Source organism: Lycium barbarum, chromosome 9 (genome assembly GCF_019175385.1).
Source record: "Lycium barbarum isolate Lr01 chromosome 9, ASM1917538v2, whole genome shotgun sequence".
Lineage (NCBI taxonomy): Eukaryota > Viridiplantae > Streptophyta > Magnoliopsida > Solanales > Solanaceae > Lycium > Lycium barbarum.
Genome location: NC_083345.1, coordinates 49,665,781 through 49,685,170, shown reverse-complemented (window position 1 = coordinate 49,685,170; position 19,390 = coordinate 49,665,781). Strand labels below are relative to the sequence as shown.

The window sequence follows — 19,390 nt, the reverse complement described above, 5'->3', positions numbered from 1 at the left end:
AGAGTCGATAAGCGACACGTGAGACGATTTGTATGACAATTTGACGAACAAGTTTGTGAATGAGTGAACAGATTTCGACGAGATAATCCGTGGTATAATTGTCAGGGTGAACAATGAAATGTCGACAAAAGGGGAATTTTCGTAAATCACTGGAGCCTTAATAGGAGTGATCTGATTTTAATCAAAACTCTATCTGTTATACTTTTGCACCTCTGACTTTGATGAGGTTCTGCCTATTACGCCTCTGTACTTCTAGATCCGATTACGCTTCTGTCTGATATGCCTCTGTATGATTGACTCTGGATACGAATCTATCTGATGCACCTCTGTACGTTTGATTCTGATTACGAATCTGTCTGGTACATCTCTGTACGTCTAACTCTGATCGTGGATATGTCTGATATAATTCTATACGTCTGACTCCGACTACGAATCTGTCTGACATAGTGCAGTACATCTGTCTCTGATTATGGATCTGTCCGATATGTTTTTGTGCGTCTGGCTCTAGTTATGAACCTGTTTGATGTAACGTGAAATTATGATAACGTTGTAAGGAACCGAGAAGTGTCACAAGAGGTGAAAGATGTTGATGGCAATCGTAACGTTGAAAGGAATTTTGAAGGAAAGAAAGGAACCTCCCCGAAGTGTCACGAGACCCCCTAAGGTCAATCGAACATTCGAGGACGAATGTTCTAAATGGGCGGAGAATGTTATATCCTGCATTTTTGAACGTCGAATTATTTGTAAGCTGAGGTGGGGCCCACACGTCAAGATTTTTTTTGGGACATGTGACAAATTATATGAATCACATATGTGAAGTTAAACACAACTCAAGAAGGACCCTTGGGCCAAATCAAAGTGGAAGCCCTCCAAAAGGACAATTTAAGGAAGCATTTTCGGATGATCTGACTTCTACGGGCCAAAACGGTATTATAAGTTTGGAATTTGGGAAAACGCCCAGAAATAAAAGTTGTGTATAATTGAATTATCTTTCCATCCATAGGTCGTGGGCCCTCATACGATATCGGGATAAAACGTTATGACCGTTTTACTGAACGAACATCCAGTCAGAAAATTAACCCTGCGCGAACGCGCCCAAAGGGGGCGCGAACGCGCAGAAGGAATTAATTAACTCTACGCGATCGCGCCCGAAGGCAGCGCGATCGCGATGAGTATTTTTCCAGCTGCTTCTGGCAGCTTCTAAACGTTATCAAAAGGGGGAAACCCCCCTCATTTTCAGTTGAAAACACGAAGGAAACACCCCAAAAACTCTCCAAAAATCTGGAGAGTTCTCCCCAACTCCCCAAACCAAATTTTGCCCAAACCAGGTATAAAATCCCAAATTTCAGTCCGGGTAGCGTATAATTATTGGTGTAGAATCAAATAACAGTGTGTGGTGGCCTAACTTTAGCGTGGAAAAGTGGAGATTAAGCAATATTAAGGGGAGAAAGGTATGGATCTCTTACTATTTGTGCTAATACTAGTTTATTTACGAAGAATACGCGATTAAATAATTGTATACTGAGTTAATTAGTTATGAAAGTTGGAAAACAGCGTGTGGGCTGTTTTATGAGATATTTTGGAGTTGAAAACATTATAATTGATGTTGGTATTGTTGTTGTTGTTGTTGGCTGCTGAATTAAAAATTCGAGCTAGGCATATAAGCAGGGGAGATGCTGCCCAAATTTCTGTAGACAAATAGTGAATTAAAGAATGCTAAAAGTCTTACTATTGACAATTGGTAAATGTGACCATTTGTAGATTTTGAGCGAAACGGGAATTGAATTTGGACAAGCGTAAGACGCAGCTAAGGTATGTAAAGTCTTTCCCTTCATTCTTAGGCATGTTCTGAACATAATAGGCTCGACCGCGAGCCTTAAATACGACTCCGTTCCTCGGAATTCGATATGGAAATCTGCTCCAATTCCTTCAGTAAGATTGAAACCATGTCCTTATAAAATATCTTTAAAGTGTGCTTTTGTACGAAACCTTCCTAAACGGATTCGGAATACTTTCGAATGATTATGGATGACCTCATAAGGTCTTTTATCAGTAATTTATGTATCTTGCCTCGAGTTGGTCCGAGGTGGGCCCACGGAGCCCCGATACCCCGTGAATGATCTAAATTGCCTCATTTCCGTCCGTTTTTCACAGGCAACATCTGAACTATCATTTTGAACATAATATGATTGTTTTTATATAAATCTCACAATATGGTTTTGATATCTGAAAATCTAGTTCTAGTTATGATCTGTCGTGCCTCCCCAAGTGACGTGTAGGCGCGTAGTTTGAAAACTATCTGAATACTTTGATTCGATCTGCCAGTTGGCCTATTTCTGTTCCGTTGAATCTGTACGACGATCTGTACGTATGTGGTTTTTCATTAATCAGTTCGTGCATGTGCTATGATTCCTTTCACCGGATCCCGGGCCGGTATGTATATCGTGCGGATGGGCCGTCGAGCCCCATATGTGAATTCCGAAGTATGATGTGTCCGGTTTCGGGGTACTGTGGTATATGTCCGTCCCCGATTACCGAGGATATATTATGAAGTATGATGTGTCCGGGATCGGGGTGCTGTGTTATCTGTCCGCCCCCGGGTACCGTGGTTATGTTATGATGTGTGACGGAGATCGGAGAAGAATTTCTGATATCTGACGTATAGTGGTGCCAATGGCAGGAGTGGCGACCATGTTCCTGTACCCTATGTGTGATTCTGTCTGTCTGTATGATTTATGATTCTGTCTGTCCGTCTGGATTATCTGACCGACGGGTTACGCTTCTGTCTGTCCGTCTGGATTATCTGACCGACGGGTTACGCTTCTGTCTGTCCGTCTAGATTATCTGACCGACGGGTTACGCTTCTGTCTGTCCGTCCGGATTATCTGTCCGACTGGCTATGACTCTGTCTGTCCGTCCGGATTGTCTGTCCGACTGGTTATGATTCTGTCTGTCCGTCCGGATTGTCTGTCCGATTGGTCATGATTCTGTCTGTCCGTCCGTATTATCTGTCCGACTGGCTATGACTCTTTCTGTCCGTCCGGATTGTCTGTCCGACTGGTTATGATTCTATATGTCCGTATGGATTCCGATTTTGTATGTCCGTATGGATTCCGATTCTGTATGTCCATATGGATTCCGATTTTGTATGTCCGTATGGACTCCGATTCTGTATATCCGTAGGGATTCTGATTCTGTCTGTCTGGACCATGATTCTGTCCGTCTGTCGGGACTATGACCCTGTCTGTCCGGCTTATGAGCCTGTCTAGTATATTTCTGCGCTTCCGGTCCAGATCATGATTTTGTTTCATATATTTCTGCTTTACATACTCGGTACATTTTTGTACTGACCCCCGGTTCTTCGGGGGCTGCGTTACATGCCCGCAGGTACAGACGTACTCGGTGACCCGCCGCCAGTCTAGGGCACAGGTTCTTCTATCTTGAAGAGCTCCTTTTGATTTGGAGCATGTACTTCGGTATATACATCTTCTGGTATCTGTATGTTCTGTATGTATGGAAATTCTGGGTACGACGGGGCCCTGTCCCGTCATATGATTCTATATGTATGTTAGAGGCCTGTAGATAGATGTGTGGGTTACGGGTTACTTCTGTTCAGGTAGGTACGTACGATTGTATGACGTTATTCGAATGTTAGCCTTATCGGCTTATCTGTAAATTTCTGTATGTTCAAGTATATATATGTTTGCGCGCGTGCCGTATCTGTATCGGCCTACTTCTATAACATCTGTTTGAAAAGAAAAAAAAATCTGTATGATACGAAATTCGGTTAAGTAGGTATGTACGGGTACCTAGCTAGGGTACCAGTCGCGGCCCACGGGGTTGGGTCGTGACAATATGGTTCCAAAAGCTCTATTTGATTTGATCCATAACGATATTCGAAAGTTACCTAACATGATTGTTGCTTTGATTTTCGAAAAATGACTTCTGAAACGTTCGTAGGATGATCTGTACTAAAACGTCCATAACTTTTTCATACTAACTCGGATTGACTCGAAACGTGTTTATGATCCTCAAGTGTCGATTTGCGTACCTATCTATCGAGTCTTGGTTTATATGCATATAGTTTCTCACTACTCTGCTCGTGGATGCCTCAATATGTCCTTCACTGAGCCCGGGCCAGGATACGTTCTCGTGCATACTCCACTCCATTGTTTACCGAGTCCCTCTCACTTGCGGGCCGGGACACGTTATATGTATATGTATATGATAATATGATGATACGGGGATGGCGGCCAGGATGGCATATGATGACTTCATTCACTGAGACCCGCAATAGAGGGCCGGGACACGTTATATGCATATAAGATATCTGATGTCGACATGCCTGATTTATCCACCGAGTCCCTCACTGGAGGGCCGGGACACGTTACGCATATATGATATATGATGTGGACATGTATGATTTTATCCACCGAGTCCCTCACTGGAGGGCCGGGACACGTTATATGTATACATGATATATGATGTGGATATGCATGATTTCATTCAAAAAGGCAAGTGTATTGATGTTTTAAAAGTCATATTTGTTCTGGTAAATCTCTGTCTCAGCTATGATCCTCTTTTCTGTATTCCATGCCTTACATGCTCAATACATATTCCGTACTGACTGTGTTTCATGCCACGTAGGTACACCCAGATGAGTAAAAGATATCACTAGAAGATGTTCCAGCGGAGTTGGCAAGCTCCATTTGCCCTGGAGTGTTGTCGGGTCAGAGTACTATGCTATGATGTCTTGGTCGAAGTTAGAGACTTTGCAGACAGAGTCGTGGGTATTGAATGTCAGTTTTGTAAACGGCTCCATCAGCCGATGTGTCATTCTGTGTTATGTGATAAATTCCATATGATTACAGATTTCGTTTGATTTGAGAACAACGAAAAAGAATATTTCTGAAAGCTGTACTGTGTATTTCATCTTTATTTGATTTAAAAGTCCAAAAAGATTATGTGTGCACTAAGGGTCAGAGGGTTCGCTAGGCCCTAAGTAAGGGTCGGGTGCCCATCATACCCTAGGGAGATAGGGTGTGACAAAGAGACAGGTCCATTATGATATATGGCATTTGAGTCCATTGCATGCTTTTACAGATTCCCATATTGTCCTTAGTATCAGTCTGATTATCTCTAACAGGTTCGTATACGAGTGTCCAACTCGAGCACTAGTCATGGCCCATCGGGTTGGGTCGTGACAAATCTAATGGCTCCAAGCCCAAAGTTTATATGCCACTAAGCCTTATGCTTAGTGACAGTTGTTTTCTATCATAGGTGATGTGCGGGAAGAGGTTTGAAGATGGCTATTTGGACTATACTTTTTGAGAGCTTTAGTGAAGATCATATTTTCATATGTATCTAGCTCGTGTAAAATTTTGGGGACCTGTCCATGATCCATATGTCACACTTATGAATGTAATATTAGAGGCTTGTTGGACACAAGACCATATGCTTGTAAGATGAACTTGGTGAATTTTTTTGCTATTTTAGGGTGTACTTTAAACCCAAGTCATGGCATGTACTAAATTTACATTTTTTCTTGTAAATATGTACCAAAGAGGAGACTAGTTTTCTTTTGATATTCAAACGTTTGAAGTTCGTGTATAATATGAACCTGCAACGGTGCTGAATGGAAATATAATTTCATTAGGAAGTTGCTTCAACATTTTGATTATTCAAGAAGGGTGCTACCATATTAAATTGGTACTCTGATATTGTAATTCTTCAGATGATGTTACGAAGTGTGTTGTTAAAAAAGAAAATGTCACACTTTTAAACCTTTTTTGCATGGGCCTCTTTCTGCTACTAAATCATTGTGAATATCTTTTTGTTGTATGTATTGTACATATGCATCATGTACATTTCCCTAATTAAATGTGATCTTCCCTTCTGTAGGAATTAAGTTATGGCCTCTTCTTTCTATAATAGATCCATGCAAGATGCTCGTGAGGGTTTAGATAACTCTAATGCCTAACCTCACTTACAAGAAAGGGTTGGAGAATATTTTTCTGATTGTAATTTTCCTCGTACTAGTGAATCCGAAGTGGGAAATAACGAGGGTGCAAGAGTTGGCCACATCCTCAAATGAGTCGTAGTACTCCTGCTGTTGTGTTACATCCCGTATTTTTGAACGTCGGATTAATTGTAAGTTGAGGTGGGGCCCACACGTCAAGATTTTTTTTTGGACATGTGACAAATTATATGAATCACATATGTGAAGTTAAACACAACTCAAGAAGGACCCTTGGGCCAAATCAAAGTGGAAGTCCTCCAAACGAATATTTTTAACAAAACGTTTTCGGGTGACCTGACTTTGGGAGGCAAAAACGGTATTATAAGTTTGGAATTTGGAAAAATACCAAGAAATAGAAGTTGTAGATAATTGAATTATCTTTCCAACCATAGGTCGTGGCTTCCCAGGTGACGTCGGGACAAGGAGATATGGACGTTTTAATGCAGAAAGTTTAGTGGGCTAGGCCCAATCCGAGCCCAACCGGGTTAGGCCCATTACCCAAGTTTTTATAAGTGAAAATTTCGGCCTTCCTCCTCATTTTAAGACCTGTAACAACCAGAAAATTCTGGAAAGAGAGAGAGAGGAGCTTTGGAGAGAAGAAAAACTAATTTTGACCAAAATCCGAGCCCCGAATCCCGAAGCCCATGAAGGGAAAAGTGTTGTACGCTGCGTTGTCTTCAATTTGAGCTAAAAATCAACCAAGGAGGAGGGTGATAACGTGGTGGCTGAATTCTTAAGGTATGAATAAGGTTCCTTTTCATTGCTAACAAGTTTATTTAAAGTTTTAATGGATTAGAACGGGAAAATAGCGATATAAATTCGTCCGTTGGCATTGTGAATTATGGAATGAGATTTGAAGAGAATTTTGGATGAAAATAAATGTAGTTCACTTGTATAATGTGGAGGAAAAATGGTTTAAGATGGCATGAAAAATTGTTGGAAAATGATTATAGGAACTTATGTGATTTTAATGTAATTTTATGTAAATATGGAAATGAAGTTTTAAATGTGAATGGCTATGTGGGTTGGTGGATTTGGAGGGATGTAAGTCCATATTAGCATGAAAGGTTGGTTGTTAAGTTGTTATGGGAAGTTTTGTGATTTTATGGTAGATTTATGTAATTATGAAAATGGAATTGTTAAGGTGTAAATTATGATTATGGTTGATGAAATTGGTAGATGGAAATATGTTATGAATATGTAGGTTGAAGATTTGAAGTTTTGGGTGAATTATGTTTTGGTGGAAAGTTTGTATATTTTGTATATCTTGTGAATATTTCGTAGAAATGATATGAAATATTTCCAAATTATATTGTGATGATCTAGATGATGAATGTGAAACCATTGAGGTTAGTTTGGAAATTGAAGTTGAAATGAAGGTTATGACATTATGTTGGGAAGATAGCTAGTTAAGTTATATTGTGTTTACAGTGATTGTTGTTGTTGTTTATGTTGTTGTTGGGTTGTTGTTGATTGTTTTGGCCGAGTTAAATTCTCGGGGATGCTATATGTATAGGGGAGATGCTGCCCAAATTTCTGTAGGCAATTATGAATAAAGATTGAATACTTAAAGATTGGAAATTGAGAATTGGTAAATGTGACCAATTGCAGATTTTGGGCGAAACGAGAATTGAATTTGGAAAGGCGTAAAGAGCATACAAGGTATGTAAAGCTATCCCGATTATTCTTTTGGCATGTCCTAGGTGTACTAGGATCGGATTCGAGCCTCGGAAAGTATTCTGCTCATCGGAATCCGCATTTGAAAATACCCCTTTTTCATTCAATGGAATTGAACCCTATAAGTATGCTTTATTGAAAGAATTGTGCAAACTTCCGCAAATTGTTTAGAAAATTATGGAATGTCCCTAGAATCTCCGTAGGTGACTTTATAAGCTTAAAATACGTAATTTGAGCCCACCGCTTCGTTTGTCCCGAGGTGGGCCCACTATTTCCGATTTATCCTTTTAGTGGTTATGACTTGTCTTCGAGCGTTTTTTTTTAAAGAAATGTTTTTAACTACGCTTGTAATTACTAAATAAAACTTGTTTTAAATATTCCATTAAGTCTTGTAAAACTGTTTCGGAACTTGGGTTGTGGAGTATGCTGTGCCATGTGAGGGGGCAGGTATACATGTACATGGGTTGTGGAGTATGCTGTGCCATGTACACACTCTGATATGATATGATATGATCTGATATGGCCATCTGATATGATATGTTATGTTACGGGGTTATCCCCTATTCTGCTCCTTATGTGTGGTGGCACCAGCGTCGGGGGGTGGCCACGTTCTGTTTGCCGAGTCCCTTGGAAGGGGTCGGATATGATATGGTATATGTTTCTGTACACACTCCTCATGTTTCGAAAATATGCATTTGATACTTCGGATGTTACACTCACTTCTCTGTAAGCTCTGTTTCGGTTATGATCTTGTTCCATAATGGGACCAGGTACGACATATGTTTCCAGCGAATATTATTTATGCTATATGATCAGCATTTTGCTAATCTGGATATTCAGTTCATTTTCTGTATCTTCTGCTTCGATTATGACTTTGTTTACTACGTTCCGTGCTTTACATACTCAGTACATATTTCGTACTGACCCCCTTCCTTCGGGGGCTGCGTTTTCATGCCGCGCAGGTACAAACGACAGGTTTGCTGATCCGCCCGCTTAGGACTTTATTCTGCTATTTTGGAGCGCTCCTTTATCCGGAGCCCATATTTTGGTACAGTCTTCTGCTATCGTATATATGTACATTATTCAGGGGTACGACGGGGCCCTGTCCCGTCTTATGATTCTGTTATGTTCTGTAGAGGTCTGTAGACATACTTGTGTGGGTTCTGTATATGTTTTGGATGATATGATCTGTGACAGCCTTATCGGCTTCCATGTACTATGTCGATTCATTTATGATAATTACTAACGCCAATTGATTTTTTTTTCATTTAAAAATATTCTGCTGATATGCTAGTTTGGGTTGTTGGGTACGTTTGGGTGTCTAGCACGGACACTAGTCGCGGCCTACGGAGTTGGGTCGTGACAAAAGTGGTATCAGAGCAGTTCGTCCTCGGAATGTCTACAGACTGTGTCTAGTAGAGTCTTGTTTATCGGTGTGTTGTGCACCACATCTATAAACAGGAGGCTACAGGGCATTTAGGGTGTTACCTTTCTTTGAATCTTAGATCGTGCGATAGAGCCAGCTGTAGGAAATGAATTCCTTTTTTTATTAACCCTTGATTTCAGCTGGAGGACGGTATCGACGTAAGACAGCGACTGATGATATTGGAAGCTGCACAGTACACAGGTAAGTAATGGTATGAAAGACGTATGCTGGGTAAGGTATTTGAAGTACGATTGAAACACAAGCTGAAGATTAAAAAGAAAAATAAACAGGAAAGTGTAGCAGGTGCCATTTGAGTTGGGCATGTGAGGTAAGCCTCGGCATCTTTGTACTCTTATTTGAAATTGTTAGCCCCGTGTAGCTATGATGCGATATGATATGATATGTATATACGTATATGTGTTGGCCCTGTGAGGCATGGTTGGTATTTCCTGTGTACAGGTTTTGGGATAGTAAGAAATACAGAGGAACCTCTGCCCAAACTTTTCTAGGAATATGAAGAGGAAAATGAGACATAAATTCTTAACATGTCTTGAAGGTCGATACCGATAGGGTGAATCTATTATGTTGGATTAAAAGTTTAAGAGATACCCTCCATGTCATTTGTAAGAAGCATTATCCTTGTTTGGAAAATTTTATCTCGAGAAAGCATATACGAGTAGCAAGTTCGCAATTTATTTAAATGAACCAGAAATATGTTCCAACCCCATTTTGCTTTAGCACAGCCCATGTGAAGGGCAAAAATATGTGGAAGGGCAAAAATGTCCAACGATCAAGTTTCCTCTAATTGAAAGAATACAAAGTGTATGACAAGCAGTCGGGAATTGAGTGGTTTGCTCACGACTCAAATATATAATATATATATATATATATATACATGGAGGTAAATATTGAAGACGTACAGGGGGCAACACGGTAACTATATAGTCAGAAAAGTAAAAGAATTCTCGCTAGGTCGGGGTGGGACCCGCTACGAGAACGTTTTGAAAAGCTGTCAAGACCCCGACTTGTCTTAAATTACGTGACAAAGGACGTGCAGGGCAATTGGTGTAATTATAACGGCCTTAACGTGCCTAAATGCATTAAAGTTGTAAGGTTAAGCGTGCTAGGGCCAGAGCAATTCTGGGATGGGTGACCCCCTGGGAAGTAAAACTAAAATTTTCACAAGTATAGGAATAAGGGACGAATGGGAAATTTGAGGTAACTTAAAGGAAATTAGGATATGCGGAGTGATTAGAAACACTCAAGAAGTCGGGTAGACTAAGACAAGATAAGCAGGTGAGGAAGAAGATAGCGCAATGCAGCTTGGGAATGAGAGTAAGTTTGAATAAGCGTTTGAGAATTGTTTTGTAAGCAAAATGGTAGTAAATGTGTATTTGTACACATGACACCCCATTCATGATTGTACCGACCGACAGGTGGACCTCAGCAGCCAGTGTCGCGAGGTATGAAAGACATTAACCGAACAGAATTTGAGAGACAAAGCGAAAGACATGGTCCAGATATTATAAGTAAACTGACACTAGTTCCGTCGCCAGCTAAGGCCGGGACGTTCCAGCACAACGATGTTCGGAAATAGAAAAAAAAAGGGGCGAGTACGTAAAAGGGGGACAGTAATAGTAACGTTTGGGAAATTTTGAAGGAAAGAAAGAGACCTCTCCGACGTATTATAATACCCCATAAGGCTAGTTGAACATTCGAGGACGAATGTTCTAAAGGGGGGGAGGATGTTACATCCCGTATTTTTGAACGTCGGATTAATTGTAAGTTGAGGTGGGGCCCACACGTCAAGATTTTTTTTGGGACATGTGACAAATTATATGAATCACATATGTGAAGTTAAACACAACTCAAGAAGGACCCTTGGGCCAAATCAAAGTGGAAGTCCTCCAAACGAATATTTTTAAGAAAACGTTTTCGGGTGACCTGACTTTGGGGGGCAAAAACGGTATTATAAGTTTGGAATTTGGAAAAATACCAAGAAATAGAAGTTGTAGATAATTGAATTATCTTTCCAACCATAGGTCGTGGGTTCCCAGGTGACGTCGGGACAAGGAGATATGGACGTTTTAATGCAGAAAGTTTAGTGGGCTAGGCCCAATCCGAGCCCAACCGGGTTAGGCCCATTACCCAAGTTTTTATAAGTGAAAATTTCGGCCTTCCTCCTCATTTTAAGACCTGTAACAACCAGAAAATTCTGGAAAGAGAGAGAGAAAGGAGCTTTGGAGAGAAGAAAAACTAATTTTGACCAAAATCCGAGCCCCGAATTCCGAAGCCCATGAAGGGAAAAGTGTTGTACGCTGCGTTGTCTTCAATTTGAGCTAAAAATCAACCAAGGAGGAGGGTGATAACGTGGTGGCTGAATTCTTAAGGTATGAATAAGGTTCCTTTTCATTGCTAACAAGTTTATTTAAAGTTTTAACGGATTAGAACGGGAAAATAGCGATATAAATTCGTCCGTTGGCATTGTGAATTATGGAATGAGATTTGAAGAGAATTTTGGATGAAAATAAATGTAGTTCACTTGTATAATGTGGAGGAAAAATGGTTTAAGATGGCATGAAAAATTGTTGGAAAATGATTATAGGAACTTATGTGATTTTAATGTAATTTTATGTAAATATGGAAATGAAGTTTTAAATGTGAATGGCTATGTGGGTTGGTGGATTTGGAAGGATGTAAGTCCATATTAGCATGAAAGGTTGGTTGTTAAGTTGTTATGGGAAGTTTTGTGATTTTATAGTAGATTTATGTAATTATGAAAATGGAATTGTTAAGGTGTAAATTATGATTATGGTTGATGAAATTGGAAGATGGAAATATGTTATGAATATGTAGGTTGAAGATTTGAAGTTTTGGGTGAATTATGTTTTGGTGGAAAGTTTGTATATTTTGTATATCTTGTGAATATTTCGTAGAAATGATATGAAATATTTCCAAATTATATTGTGATGATCTAGATGATGAATGTGAAACCATTGAGGTTAGTTTGGAAATTGAAGTTGAAATGAAGGTTATGACATTATGTTGGGAAGATAGCTAGTTAAGTTATATTGTGTTTACAGTGATTGTTGTTGTTGTTTATGTTGTTGTTGGGTTGTTGTTGATTGTTTTGGCCGAGTTAAATTCTCGGGGATGCTATATGTATAGGGGAGATGCTGCCCAAATTTCTGTAGGCAATTATGAATAATGATTGAATACTTAAAGATTGGAAATTGAGAATTGGTAAATGTGACCAATTACAGATTTTGGGCGAAACGGGAATTGAATTTGGAAAGGCGTAAAGAGCATACAAGGTATGTAAAGCTATCCCGATTATTCTTTTGGCATGTCCTAGGTGTACTAGGATCGGATTCGAGCCTCGGAAAGTATTCTGCTCATCGGAATCCGCATTTGAAAATACCCCTTTTTCATTCAATGGAATTGAACCCTATAAGTATGCTTTATTGAAAGAATTGTGCAAACTTCCGCAAATTGTTTAGAAAATTATGGAATGTCCCCAGAATCTCCGTAGGTGACTTTATAAGCTTAAAATACGTAATTTGAGCCCACCGCTTCGTTTGTCCCGAGGTGGGCCCACTATTTCCGATTTTACCCTTTTAGTGGTTATGACTTGTCTTCGAGCGTTTTTTTTAAAGAAATGTTTTTAACTACGCTTGTAATTACTAAATAAAACTTGTTTTAAATATTCCATTAAGTCTTGTAAAACTGTTTCGGAACTTGGAAACGAATTTAGAAAGATTATGCTTCTGTAATCCATTATGACATCCGAAATACACTCACTATGATTCTGTCCGATTTCATTATTTCGATTTGTCATCCGATAGGTCTTATTGAGTCTCTGGAAATATATGACATTCGTTTGAATTATTTTGATAAGCCCCATAATGTATTTTGAAACATGAAAATGATTACAAAAAGCTTATTTTGACATATGCTATTGGGATATCCGAAATGCATACACTATGATTACTGCTCCGCTTCTGTCATATGGTTTGTCATCTGAATTATGCTACTGAGTCTCCGTAAATGTGCTATATTTTATTTTGCATTAGTTTCTCACTACTCCATTCGTGGATGCCCCAATGTTTCCCACACTTAGCCCGGGCCAGGATATGTTGTCAAGCGTATTCCTCTGCATTGTTCGCCGTGCCTCGATGTGAGGGGGCAGGTATACATGTACATGGGTTGTGGAGTATGCTGTGCCATGTACACACTCTGATATGATATGATATGATCTGATATGGCCATCTGATATGATATGTTATGTTACGGGGTTATCCCCTATTCTGCTCCTTATGTGTGGTGGCACCAGCGTCGGGGGGTGGCCACGTTCTGTTTGCCGAGTCCCTTGGAAGGGGTCGGATATGATATGGTATATGTTTCTGTACACACTCCTCATGTTTCGAAAATATGCATTTGATACTTCGGATGTTACACTCACTTCTCTGTAAGCTCTGTTTCGGTTATGATCTTGTTCCATAATGGGACCAGGTACGACATATGTTTCCAGCGAATATTATTTATGCTATATGATCAGCATTTTGCTAATCTGGATATTCAGTTCATTTTCTGTATCTTCTGCTTCGATTATGACTTTGTTTACTACGTTCCGTGCTTTACATACTCAGTACATATTTCGTACTGACCCCCTTCCTTCGGGGGCTGCGTTTTCATGCCGCGCAGGTACAAACGACAGGTTTGCTGATCCGCCCGCTTAGGACTTTATTCTGCTATTTTGGAGCGCTCCTTTATCCGGAGCCCATATTTTGGTACAGTCTTCTGCTATCGTATATATGTACATTATTCAGGGGTACGACGGGGCCCTATCCCGTCTTATGATTCTGTTATGTTCTGTAGAGGTCTGTAGACATACTTGTGTGGGTTCTGTATATGTTTTGGATGATATGATCTGTGACAGCCTTATCGGCTTCCTTGTACTATGTCGATTCATTTATGATAATTACTAACGCCAATTGATTTTTTTTCATTTAAAAATATTCTGCTGATATGCTAGTTTGGGTTATTGGGTACGTTTGGGTGTCCAGCACGGACACTAGTCGCGGCCTACGGAGTTGGGTCGTGACATGTTGATCCTCATTTTCAACAAATTGCTGATTTCTTTCATCACATGGCTAGAACAATGCCCGACCTTAATTAAATGAACTTTGAGAAAATGAGAAAAATGGGCAGAGTTGAGTTTGAAGGCACTGTTGATCCTACGGATGTCGAGCAGTGGTTGGAGCACATGGAAAGAGTACTTGAGCTATTTGAGTGTTCAGAAGCTGTCCAATTTAAGTATGTTGTCTCACTGTTACAAAAAGATGCTTATGACTGGTGGGTAAGTGTACCGAATGCCAAGGCGAAACCTTCTGTTCTTACTTGGAATGATTTTGTGACAGAATTTCGTATGAATTATGTCCCGCCTGCTTATCATGATGCAAGGAAAAATGAGTTCTCGAATTTAGAGCAAAGGAGTATGTCTATTGCTGAATATCAACCAAAGTTTCTTAGGCTTTCTCGTTATCTTGGTGGTATTATCAATAATGAAAAAGATAAGTGCAGGCGATTCAAAGACGGTTGAATGATTCCATCAGAAAGTCTCTGGCGGTCCTGTAACATGAGAACGTTTGTAAACTAGTTTCAGCTGCTCTTACTTGGGAATGAATCGACAAGGAACAAGCTAGTAGAAATGAAAACAAGTTCAGAAAAGCTGATGCAAATTCAGGAGTTCTACCAAAAGGGGAAAGTTTGATAACTCCAAAGCTGGTGGTGTTCACAAGTCAGCGCAACATAAGTAAAATAAAACAAATCTCTCTACTTCTAGCACTTCAAGCTATGGCCAAGGCAAGACTCGTATACCCACTTGTGCAAAATATGGAAAAAATCACTATGGTACTCTCAGGTGAGCTTCTGGTGCTTGTTTTAATTGTGGGAGCTTCGTTCTTAAAGTGAAGTATTGTCCTAATCCTAACGCTACTTCTTCTCCGCGTACGGAAGGCTAAGTTCAGAAACCTATTACCACTCTCTCTCAAGGGAATAGAGGTGCAAAATCTAGAAACACACAAGCAACAGGTGCAGGTGGAGCCCATCAAGCTAGTGGGTCAATAGCTACTGCACAAGCTTATGCTATGAGACAGAGGGATGACCAAGATGGGGCGGATGTGGTTGTTGGGTAAATTTCACCTATTTGGCTTATGTGTTGTTACATTATTTGATCCTGCTTCTAACCATTCCTATGTTTGCTCATCATTTGTTTTTCTTGAAAATGTGAAATCTTTGAGACTTGATTTTGGTGTGCTTGTCCAATGTCCTTTGGGTCAACAGGTTGTTTGTAATCAAATCTATCGAGGTTGTCCCTTCGTGATTCAAAATCTAGTCTTCCCTACTGATTTCATTGAAATGCCTTTCCAAGACTATGATATCATTGTCGGTATGGATTGGATTCATAGATACCATGCAGTAGTGGAAAGTAGGTCAAGCGTGTGACCTTTAGAGCACCTTCATTTTCACACATCATTGTTCAAGGCAAAAGATCACTGACATCCAATATTATCTCCACGGTTGTGGCAAAAAAGATGGTTAGTCAGGGTTGCGAAGCTTATCTTGTTCATATATTTGGTACACACTTGGAAAGTCCAAGCCTTAAGGATATACTAGTTGTAGGTGAATTATCTGATGTTTTCCCCGAAAATCTTCCTGGATTGCCCCTGGAAAGGGAAGTTGAATTTCCTATAGAGGTTATTCCAAGAACTACTCCTATTTGTATAACTCCTTACCGAATGGATTCAGCAAAATTGAAGGAGTTGAAAATTCAATTGCAAGAACTTCTTGAGAAAGGTTTTATTCGCCCAAGTGTTTCTCCTTAGGGAGCTCCTGTTTTATTTGTGAAAAGGAAAGATGGAACTCTTCGGATTTTTATTAATTACTGACAATTAAACAAGGTAACAATTAAGAATAGATATCCGCTGCCTAGGATTGATGGTTTATTTGACCAGCTAAAGGGTGCTAGGTTGTTCTCAAAAATTGACTTGAGGTCTGGGTATTACCAACTACGGGTAACTAAACAAGATGTTCCTAAAATGGCCTTTAAGACTTGATATGGTCATTATGAATTTTTGGTGCTGCCATTCAGGTTGACGAATGCTCCTACGGCATTTATGGATCTGATGAATCGCATTTTCAAGCCTTATCTTGACCAATTTTTGGTGGTCTTTATAGATGATATTTTAATATATTCCAAGAATAGTGAAGATCATGAAAAGCATCTCCAGATTGTTTTGAAAATTTTGGAACAGAAAAAGCTTTATGCTAAGCTTTCCAAATGTGAATTTTGGCTTGGTGAAGTGGCTTTTCTGGGACATGTTGTTTTAGCTGAAGGTGTGAAGGTGGATCCTAGTAAGATTCAAGCTATTGTTGAATGGAAACCGCCTAAAAGTCCAACCGAAGTAAGAAGTTTCTTGGGCTTAGCGTGATAATATAGAAGGTTTGTCAAGGGCTTCTCCATTATAGCCTCTCCTTTGACTAAACTCTTGAGAAAGGATGACAAGTTCGTATGGGATGAAAAATGCCAAGAGCGCTTTGAAAAGCTCAAATCCTTATTGACACAAGCTCTTATCCTTACTTTACCAACAGAAGGAAAAGAGTATGTGATATATAGTGATGCTTCTCATCATGGTTTGGGTTGTGTCCTGATGCAGGAAGGGAAAGTGTCCTGGTTTCGTACGTCGTTTTAAATTAACATTTTTCCCAGAATAGATGGAGTAGGATAAGAGTAAAATAACTTGTATTTCTCGTAGCTATCAATTTTTTAATAATTAAACGTTATTTTATGCAATTTTCTAGGAATTTTTAAAATTTTAATCTTGAAAGGGTGTATCCTTACTCCGTCTTTGACTCGACAAACTTGAAACCTAAAATACTCATCTTATGAGGTGAAAATTAGGTGTCAACAACTGCCTCTTAAGAGTTTGAGGATGAAAAGGCCATCCTTGAGCTACGAATTTTGACAAACCTAATTTTTACCGAATAATAGAAATTACGGGTTTCTTTTTGCGCAAACTTTTGAAAGTATGGCCTGACCCGGTCTCTGGGCTTCCTACATATCTCAAGTTACATGAGAATTCAGGCCGTTTGTAGTTCTGACTCTAAGAGGACTAAAAAATAAGGAATTTTTAAAATTATCTCGAGATGTCCCGAGATAATCGTAGGAATATGGCCAATCCTCGAAACTTGAGTAGCCTACATGTCCCTGGATTTGGGAATCATGATAATTGTAGTTCGACTCGATAGCCCAAAAAGGAATATCCCCTTTATGTGGGAATACCTTTGACTTTTTCTAATTGAAAATCCGAACTTGAGGCGGGTTTTGAAAAGGATTTATTAGTGCTGATGCTTGAAGTGACCTCCAATCGCTGGTGTAGAAAGCTTGACTCTCATACATGGTTTCTGACTAGTTGCCCAAGAAAAAGTTTCACATATGCGCTGCATATTTTGAATCCGGTTTTTTCTTCCATCCTCGGTAGCTTCTAGCTCATCTCCAAATGCTGAGCCCTGCATGTTTGTTTTTGAAAATTTTGATTTTAACATAGTCAAACCTGAGTGGCATTTTACCATCTATCGACGTCGATTTATCAACCTCCGATATTACGTCCGTCTTCCTTCTTTTTCCTGTAAGTGTGTGCTTTTGTGCATTTTTCTTTTCTTCTTTTGAAAAATGATTTTTTTTGACTGCTTCAGATAACAATCACGACGCTTTGGCCTGCTCTTTTTTCGCCATTTTCAAATGTTTTCATTGTTCAATGAAAACTTCTGTTGGGATTTGGGTCGGGCTATACCACATTCTTGCGAACCTTCATACCCCAGTCCGGTTTTCGATTACGTGAGCAGGGTGCTATTAATGAAGACCATGTTTTCAAGAGTGGGGTCATTTTTGTTTCTTATGACATCCGCTACCCCTGAAAATTTGGGATCACATCATTTTCACATACTGCAGTGACTGTCGCAAATCTGGTGTCGACTACATCGTTATCCTCATACGAAGTCTGCGCTATACCAGTTTGGGACTACATCACTTATATTCAAAAATACCCAAATGGAAATTACACATCAGAGTGCAGTATCATATTCCTTTCATGACAACTACTAACCTCTGTGTCCAAGATTATAACATTTAGTCACAATATCCAAGTTAACGACTTCATACTCAAGTGTGGGCCTTTTCTCATGACAGCCACTATCCCTGAAAAAGAATTACATTAACTTGAGATAATTTGCAGTAGCGACCAGAAATCTTGATGTAGGAATCACATTATGTTATATCCCATATTTTCATACATTGGGACGTTTTAAACTAAACGCGACAAGTTAAAGACAAGACTATTTTAAGGTACGAAGTAGAGACTTTAACTTCCGATTTCGTTTCAAGTCACAATTTACCTACAAATTTCGTTTGGTATAGAAGCATTAATGGAAAATTGGGATTAAATTAACAATGGTTAGATTATTAAGTGGGATTGGGAACAAATATCAGCCCATTATTATAAGCCATGTTTGGCCGTGTATTATAGTGGAATGGTCAATGGTTTTTGACCCAAAAATTTGAGTGGGACACATGTCCAAGTCTTGTAGTGAATATATATAGTAAAATTTTGATTATTCATCAACTCACTACATCATTTCAACATTTGCAAAGTTAAGAAACTTAGAGTTAGAAAGAGAAGCTCTCGGCTAGAGCTAGCCGAGAATGGTGAGGTGATGTTGATCCCAAATTTCAGTTTTCTCTATCAATTCAACTCCTTACCAAGTGCATAAGAACGTGTAGTAGTTGTTGGAAAGAAACAACGAGGTGTAGCATGTCAATAAGGTTGAAGATTCGGCCAAGGTTGAAGAACAAATTGTAAGGTTAGAATGATCATTTTTCTTGTGTTGTATGATAATTTGAATGTACAATTCGTGCATGTTGTTGTTGGATTGTTGTTGTGGTTGAAGTTGGGGGTGAGCCGTGAGCTTGGTGAAGTCATGGTTGGTCTCATTTTGCATGTATTGTTGATGGATTGAATGTGTGTCAACATATGTGAATGAACAAAGATTGTAGAAGTTTGTTTATGATGTTGCACGTTGGTATTGGACTGTTTTTCTTGAATTTGAAATGAGCCGTGTGTTGTAGAGTTAAATGGAATCATGCTTAATCTTCTTGTACATGTATTGGAAATGGATTGAATGTGTTGTAGTATGGATAAATGGATGAA

General features: G+C 39.4%; 1 protein-coding gene across 1 annotated transcript; it reads left to right on the top strand.

Moving 5' to 3' along the window:
- Positions 1-14,325: 14,325 nt before the first annotated feature.
- On the top strand, positions 14,326-14,724 carry LOC132611920 (uncharacterized). Its single transcript, XM_060326275.1, has one exon. It carries the CDS (start codon positions 14,326-14,328, stop codon positions 14,722-14,724), a length of 399 nt encoding a protein of 132 aa, XP_060182258.1.
- Positions 14,725-19,390: the final 4,666 nt, after the last annotated feature.